Source organism: Seriola aureovittata, chromosome 15, assembly GCF_021018895.1.
Source record: "Seriola aureovittata isolate HTS-2021-v1 ecotype China chromosome 15, ASM2101889v1, whole genome shotgun sequence".
Lineage (NCBI taxonomy): Eukaryota > Metazoa > Chordata > Actinopteri > Carangiformes > Carangidae > Seriola > Seriola aureovittata.
The window spans coordinates 114,833-123,349 of record NC_079378.1 but is presented as its reverse complement, the minus strand read 5'-3'; the positions used below and the strand labels follow the sequence as shown (position 1 = coordinate 123,349).

At 47.3% G+C, this 8,517-nt stretch overlaps 1 protein-coding gene across 1 annotated transcript; it reads right to left on the bottom strand.

Annotated features, from left to right (window-relative positions):
- Positions 1 to 2,480: 2,480 nt before the first annotated feature.
- Positions 2,481 to 8,231, bottom strand: pwwp2a (PWWP domain containing 2A). Its single transcript, XM_056396972.1, has 2 exons — positions 6,978 to 8,231; positions 2,481 to 5,657 (listed from the first exon to the last, which is right to left on the bottom strand). The coding sequence occupies exons 1-2, from the start codon at positions 7,940 to 7,942 to the stop codon at positions 3,773 to 3,775; spliced, it is 2,850 nt and encodes a 949-aa protein (XP_056252947.1). The 5' UTR covers positions 7,943 to 8,231; the 3' UTR covers positions 2,481 to 3,772.
- Between the last annotated feature and the right edge of the window lie 286 nt (positions 8,232 to 8,517).

Genomic DNA, 8,517 nt, shown 5'->3' with positions numbered 1-8,517 from the left:
CATCATCACTAAATACTACAGTGTATACATAAATGTTGTTTCACTAAAACCCTGCAGGGTGTAAAACACTACAATTCATTTTCTGTCAGGAAACTCTCTGAACTGTCTGAATATAATTTCTTCTGACTTCCTCCTCACTTCATTATTTTCACTTCATTATTATTTTAATGGCTCAACTTCCTCTATTTTCCTCTCATGTTTTCTTATTTCAGCATTTCATGTTGTGTCTTTGTGTTTGTGGTTAAAGGAGGATTTATCCTCCACATGTTATAAATAAAGTTGGTTCAAAAAAAGTCTGAAAATCTTCATGACCTCTCCTTCATTTCTTTCCTTGACCTCGTGACGTTCTCCATCAAGGTCAAAGATAGAAGATAAAATTTTCCTTTATTAGTCCCACAGTGGGGAAATTAGCAAATGAGATTATTTTTGACTTTTGGACCGCAGCGTAGATCATAGCTTAGCATAATTAGCCAAACCCATTGGGGGAGGGGCCAGAACACACCACATCAGGTGTGAACAGTCAGCTCAAGAATGATTCTGTTTCTGCACCTAATCAATAAGCAATAAACCATCTGTTAGTCACACTGTCTTTGTGCTACGCTAGGTTAACAGTTTCCACCTGTTTCCAGTCTTTGTGCTAAGCTAGGCTAACATGTCCTGGCCTATCATTGTACTGTTGTCTCACTCCTCTTAATAAAAACTTGTTTCAAACTGCACCTGATTGGTGTGTCAACGGGGGCGGAGCTTCAGGTCTGGTTTCAGAGCAGAGACGGTGTGTTCAGGTGCAGCAGTAAAGTCTGTAAAACTGATCTCTGACTCTCAGTCAGCAAGTTTCCCTGTTTCAATGGAGACCAGAGCTCACCTGCAGGTGAACAAAATAAAAACTAAAAGGTTCATCTGTCAGCTGATTGATCACTGATTGATTGTTAATGATCTGATTGCTGATTGGAGGACGCAAAATAAAATGTGGTCACCAACATGAACCTGGTATCCATGGAAACACTGATCAAATCAAACTGATCAATATGTTTCCTTGTCTTTATAAATATAAACTCTTCAGTTCAATTGATTATTGATTATTTATGTCCGTGTGATCGATCATCTGCCAATCGGTCTTCGCCCACAGCCTCTCAGCCAATCAAACCACAGGATTCTCAGCATCAGCAGCTCTTCAGAGTAGCACTGTAGAGAGAGAGACAGGTGTCACTGATAATGTCAACAACAGGTCAGTCACATGATCAATCATCATCAGATTGATATGGATAGATCATTTACATCATCACTGTGTCAAACATGCTGCACTATTTTAATTATGTATCATATTTTATATTATATTATAAAACATCTTTATAAATAAATAAATAAAATTAATGTTTCAGTTTTTTGACACTGAAGTTTAACAAACAATTCGATTTTCTGTTTTCACTAGTTGACGTGAAATAATATGAATCCAAAATTCATAAATAATCCAGATCTGTCTTCTGTCATGATATTTGTCCACAGGCTGTTGTATCAGGACAAAATAAACATCCTGACATTGTTTCTGTGGATTTCTTTAAATTCATCTGAAACTTCTCCCCTTGCTTCCTGTTTGTAAACAAGAAAATAATATTGATCAGATCTGATCCAGTTTGGATATTTGGAATTCCTCATGCGATCACAGGACAGATAACTCCTCAGTCTCTGTTTATACTGTCATACTGTCTGTTCTTCTAGCGCTAAAGTTAGCATTAGCTCCTTTCAGGCTTGTTTGTTCTTCTATCTTATTTCTTGAGTTTTATGGCCATTGGTTGTGTTTTTTTTTACAGCTCCCCCTGATAACCCTGGAAACCCCGTGTTTAATGTCACAACGCTATGAACTTATTATTCCCTCGCACTGGGATTGGACCAAAGTATCTCTCACTTTTTGAGGGTTATCAGAGGTGGCCAACCAACTCTAAACTCAGAATTTAGCCAGTACCTTCTGTTATTTTTATTTATAGATCGTCAATATGTCGCTGTATTTTCCAATATGAAGCCAGTGCATTTCTTAAGTATTTAGACAGCACCTTCTAGTATTCACAAGCTAGTACCTAATTATATCATCCAGTATTTAGTCAGTACCTGCTGGTATTTTCCCACTCTGGTTATCAGAGGTGTTTTTACCTAAAACTAGCAACATGTCACGTCCCGTCAACATGTTTTATGACTCGGATCATGTTGGTTTTTTTATCATCTGCAGGTTTCAGTCTTTCACCCACTGATGTGTCTAAAATGTTAAAATCTCAGTGGAGTTCTGAACATGCCTGTATTCCATTTTTTTTGCTGATATTTCTGGTAAAATCAGCTCAGGAGACCCGTTTACCAAACATCTGTTTGCAGGTGAGAATATCTGAGCGTGAGGTCTGCTGCCAGCGTGCTGCTGAGCAAGGCACCACCATCACTCCTACAGTAAAACCACCACAGAAGAAAGAGTTTAAATGATGACGACGATTCAAAGAGAAGTTTGACACTTTATTAATAGATTTAAAACATCAGAAAAAACATGTACACAGGTCAACTCAGACGGATTCTTTATTTTTTACTTGAATTATTTTGTCTGTGTTTCAAACAGTTTTTAGTTCAGAATCTCTGATCTGCAAACAGACGGTAAAAAGAGTCTGACAGCTGAAACTACAAACAGCAGAGAGGGAAAATCCACCTTCATCATCATCATCTTCATTCTGTCCTGTCTAACAGTCAGTGTGTCCTACCTGTCCGTCTGTCTGTTGATAAACTGAGGCTCGGGAGTCAAACCACTGAGCTTCAAACGAAACGTCTTTAAATAAACTTCAGATCACTAATAATCACTGAGACAAACACCCTGAGGAGGTGACAGGCAAACTGTGATGATCAATACGTTTCATAAGAGATCAGTCTGATTGATAAACAGCTGATGAAGACGTTCCAGGAGCCTGGTCTGAAAACAGGACTACATGACCGGATCTATTACTATTCACTGTTACAACTGTCCCATGTTCCTGTTGAATTGTGGGAGATCAGAGAACCAATCAGGTCACTGATCACTTATTGTTTTTCTATCAGTGGGATCAAACATTAAAGTTTGAAGATTCATGATGAAACTAAAAACCTCCCAGAGTCTGGACCGCTCTGACTCAGACCTCCGGCCTCAGTTTGGACAACACGTTGTGTTTCACAGTTTTTTTTTTATCTTGATTTCTTTGTGAACGGAAAACGGAGCTTCTTTAAAAAGAAAATAAAAGTTTTCAGTCTGGATGTTCCCAAGTAGAACCCAGAGGAACCAGGAGACTCTAAACAGGAAGTGACAGATTAGCGTTTCACACCGCCATCGCCCGGCCGACGAGGGACAATAAAAATCGGACTGAACAACTCGACACACTTCTACAAAAATGTGTCGAATCAAAACAAAAATTTTGATTCAACATTATCGAACGAGGACAATCTGTGATTCAGGAACGAGGAAAAAAACGAAGCGACGATCTCTAACGTCTTAATTAGTGTTTGTTGATTCATGATCATTGATGTAAATGTGTGACAGTCTGGTCTGTCAGCCAATCATCATCAGAGTCGCGTTCATGAGAAACAGATGCTGTAACTCGATGGCGAGTGGAAACGCTGCCGCTGACTGACCCCTGATCTGAGGACACTGACCGGTAACCCAGAAGCTCCACCCCCCCTCAAACAGGAAGAACAGAGACAGAAACATTGTCCACCTGTCTGCATCAGTCTCTGACAGACGGGTGGGGTTGGGGGGATTTAACAGCGGCAGATGCTACGTCTCGAATTGCGTGAGTAGCGCTCGGACTTCAGGCGTTAGCTGTTTGGCAGCGCTGGCGGCCTCTGCGATTGCGCGGCGGTACGGCCCCTTCCTCTTCCTGTCGAAGCGAGACTGGAAGGTCTCTAGGAAGGGCGACAGCTGGGCAAGTGGCAGGAAGGAGGTGGTGGGAGAGCCAAACCAGGAAACTCGTGCCTCCTGCCGCACTGCCAGCCCTGTGTCGCCTCGACGCGCAACCGTGATGCCGAGCACGCGAGCTGGCCACCAGGGGAAACCGTAGATCTTTGCCCAGACGATGTCGCCGACGCACACGGTCCGACCGTCAGGAAGAGAACATTTGGACACTGACTTGGAGAAGACAGAGGAAGACGACGAAGACGAGGAGGAGGAGGAGGATGTGGAAGACTTGCGGCGCCTCTTCAGTTCACCCCCCTCCTCTTCCTCCTCCTCCTCCTCCTCATCGCCAGCCTGCGTCTCCTTACTGTCAGATCTGGGGGGTGGGGTGACGGGGGAGAAAGAGGGGGAACACCGAGGCGCTAGTGAGGAGGAGGAAGGGGGAGGAGGAGCGAGAGGAGAGGAGAAGGAGGGTGGGGGGTCAAAGGTCTTTGTGGAGCTACACTCTGAGGGGGACGAGTCCAGGGAGGAAGAGGAGGAGGGAGGAGGAGGAGGCTCCACTACCTGCCCTTCACCTCCTCCCCCTTCCTCATCCGTCACCTCCTCCACTGCAGGACGGACCTGTGTTTCCAAGACAACACTGACTGCAAAGGAGGGGGTGGGCACTGGGGGAGGAGCTGTGTTTGAGGGAAGAGGTGGGGCTGTGGGTGGGACCGGGTCCGATGTGGGGACAGGATTTAAAGCAGGTTTGGGAGGCGATGAGCGAGCGATCTGTTTGGGCAGGGAGGAGGAGGAGGAGGTCTGGCTGTCGTCGGTACGATACCTTTGGGGTTTGAGGCGCATTCTGGGCGGCAACGACGTGTGGGCGCTTGAGCTGACTGCGGTGCCGGTGAGGTGCTGCAGGCGGCGGGTGAAGTGCACCTTCTGGTTGTGGTTCTGCAAGGCGGCAGCTCGGGTCACAGCCTTGGTGCGGTCCTGGCTCTGGGTCTGACTCTGGTTCTGGTTGTGGTCTTTGGGCCGACGATGTGGCGGCGGCTGCGAGCTCCTCGCCAGCTTCTTGAGAACCTGCCGCGCTTTGGAGCGATCGCCGGCAGAACCTTTAGCTAGGCCTTTCTTAGAGTTCAGCTTCAGACGCATCCGGGTGGACGAGGGTGACGACGAGGATGAAGATGAAGCCACGCTCTTCAGGACACGGCGGGAGGAAGATGATGATGAAGATGACACACAAATCCCTGATGATGACCTTCTGTCAGCGGCGGGTCCCCTTCCCCTGTCGTCGCTCCTCAGCCGTTTTACCTCAGAGGAGATCGGTCCCTCAGCTTGCCTCCGCCGACGAGACGCCTCCTCGCCCCTCAGATCCACTGTGCCCCGCCGCGCCTCCCTTTGCCCTCCTGATGCCACCACACCTTTGCACTTGTCACAGAGCACCTGGCGTGGGCGGAGCTTGATGGCGTTCATGATGGAGGTTGGCTCTTCACAGCGATAGCGCCGCTTTGGCCGTTTTATCTTGCGTGGCGGTGGCTGAGGTAAGGCCTGGTTGTAGGTGTCCCTGATGAAAAGAGGAGGGGGGTACGGCGCACCCTCCTGGAACAGCGGCGGTGGTTTGGAGGTCCAGGGGTGAGGTGGGGGTGGGGGGCTGACAGTGACCTCCTCCTGTTTGGTGGAGGGGTTGTCGTTGGTAACAGGCTCCGAGTGTAGAGACATCTGAGGTCGACTCCGGTCATCCCGTCTTGGAAACACCGTGATGGGAATCCCGTATGGTCCGAACCTGAACACAACACACACAGGATGAGAACCTTAGAGACTCAAGTACAGCTGGGTACAAGACGAGAATCAGAAATATCACTTTTTAATTTTACCTTTTTATGTTCAGATACACATGAAACAATAGATCACAAATTATACTGTTACTTTACTGTACTCTGCTGTCTTTACAGTTCTGTACTGATGAGTCTAGTCCCTGCAAAATCTGTCTGAAGTAGTGTTAAGGCGACTGAGTTGAGTCACAACTTCTGGTCAGGACTTTCAGTATAAAATCAGAGTGAAACAGGATGCAGAGATTTGTGTTCCCTGGCGTCGTCTGTGAGAGGGAGACAGTCATAGGAGAGCGAAAAGAAACACCAAATGAATTCACCGTCAAGCTTAAAGCAATACATGGAGTATATCCGACGTATCATCCACTGCTAAAAAGAGCGTGTGCTGTAATGTTCCTGTGCGACACGTGAAGCTGCTCGACTGTTTTCCCATGATCAGCTTTGCTTCCTTGATTGTTGACAGCTACAGGCGCTTGCTGTTATAATTGTTGCTCTGTCATTAACAGCTAAGTGCTACATTTCACTATATGTTTTACTCACAGGTGTGTGAACTGACCCGGGTGTTTAGCCCAAGTGCTAATGGGATTGTTTCTAAAGACAAAACTGAGCCCTCTCTCTCAGCAGTGGTGTAACACCAGTGTCAGGTGCATCTCGGGGAAACACTGATGTGGGCCAGTCCAAGTCCAGGTCGGTTCAAGTCGAACCACTAGGCCTAAGAACTTGTGTGGAAGAAATCCAGAATCATCCAGTGTTTGTCTTGTGTGAAAGTAAATATTTTTGGAACATTATTATTGTTATTATTTATTTTTGGGGTTCTGTTGGTCTGAGGAGTAAAAACTCCAGAAACACTGAATAGAGCAACTTTATTGAGCGACCAATGTGCTTCAGGTGTTGGCCTTCATCAGCTTCACCTGGTCTGCTTCACCTCTTCAGACCGCATGTTCACCTGCTTTTGGACTGATGGTCAAAAACGTTTTATTTTAAAGTAATACAACGGAAAAAATGATAAAAACCGAACATTATTATGTTATAATAAAGATGATCATTTTAATTATTGATTAATCTGCTGGTTATTAATTACTGCGATGATAAAAGCATCATAGAAAAGTAAAAGCCGCAGCTTTCGTTTGAAAATTTGAGATAAAATGTTAATCGATTATGGACTGATCAGCTGAGCTTCAGTTATGTTACCTGTCTACAGGTGAGTTTCTGATGATCATATAAAAACATTAAACACTTTCACATCATTGACAAAGTTATTAATAAAGTTTTACCTTTTGGAAACGTCCATCAGCACCCCGGAGAAAACCTTCTCTCCCAGCCGGAAGGACACCACCAGCGCGTCATCGATGACATGGTCCAGAGAGACCCGGACCTCGGACCCGGGACTCAGATCCTGATAGGAGGCGAGCGAGGGACCACCGAGACTGGGTTCAGGTCCGGGCTCGGACCGGGAGGACTCCTCCTGCTTCACGACGTCCGTCATCAGCCGCCTCTTCGGGGACCGACAGGGCGGTGACGAGTCCCGCAAGCCGCGGCCCGCCGACTCCTCGGTCCCAGCGGAGTTTTTAGCGTAGCCGGTCTCCGGGTTCAGGCTGTCCAGGCTTACCGGAACCGACAGCCGGTCCACATTACCGTCCAATATGGCGTCCTCCGCGGGCCCGGGCCTCAGCTCTGGTTGGACCAAGACCGTGTAGCCCCGGTCTCGGCCCGCTGTCTCGGCCCGGTCCGTCGTGACGTTAGTAGTCGGTTCTGCCGGTTCGGCCAGAGACAGTCCGGCCTCGGTGACTGGCGGTGGAGCCGGGAAGGAGTGCAGAAAGACGGCCGAGGGCTGCGGGTCCGGCAGGATGCTGCGGTACACCGCTTGCACCGACACGTTCCCGCCGCCCTCTGGATCCACCGGCAGTCCGGGCGAAAACCGGTCGATGCTGATCCGATCCACTTGGAAGTTGTTGATCATTTCGTCGTTAACGACGGTTTCACAGAGCGCTTTTCCCGCCGTGGGCTCCAGCTCCGGCCTGACATGGCGGCGCTCCTCCCCGTCCCCACCATCCTCCACTCGGGGGGCGACCAGCTCCACAGCAATGCCGGACTCCCGCGGCCTGTTGGACTCCAGCGGGGCTTCTGGGAGTCCCAGGCCGCAAGGACCCGATTCTGGCGGGCCCTCGTCGTCCGTCGCCGCGGTTGACGTTGTTGTCGGAACCGCCGCAGCTCCGGGCTCTGCAGCCACGGCCGCCATTTTCTTCCGCTGTGCTGCCTAGCGGCGCCTCGTCCCACCTTCCCACAACACTGCCAGCTGCGCAGACGCACTGTCATTGGCTGGTATCTCTGTCAATCAAACTAAACCAGGCAGAGCGTCGTCTCTGAGTGGCTGATTCCGTCAGAGTCTTTTGAGGCGTCAGACCGCCGCCAGGGGGCGTCTACCTTTACAAGAAACAAAAACAAAAGCAGTAAAGATCAATGAACAGCTGATGAGTAAAAAAAAAATGTATTAAAACTGCATCTTCTTGATCACACAAAAACAATATATGATCAGTAATCTAGGATATAATAAACCACAAGGAAGTTCAACATAAAACATAAAACATTATTTCTGTTAATATTCTCTATTTGTTTCAGAGTCAACTAACAATAAATGAATCCTTTAACAAATATTAAGGTCAGACTGAAGATAGCCTATATTGTAAATAGGTGCATGAATTATAATTACATTTCTTCTGTTGTCTGATGATGAACATCAACATGTAATTATGAACATGTGATGCAGATAAAACAGTTAAAGTGAATTTCAGACTGTTTCTGCTGCAGAGATCA

What these genes read in the sequence shown, in the direction of transcription:
- pwwp2a (XM_056396972.1), bottom strand. Translation starts at nt 7,942, where the DNA reads ATGGCGGCCGTGGCTGCAGAGCCCGGAGCTGCGGCGGTTCCGACAACA. An exon ending in CTGATGGACGTTTCCAAAAG is followed by an intron (nt 5,658 to 6,977) that starts GTAAAACTTTAT and finishes TGTTGTGTTCAG; the next exon opens with GTTCGGACCATACGGGATTC.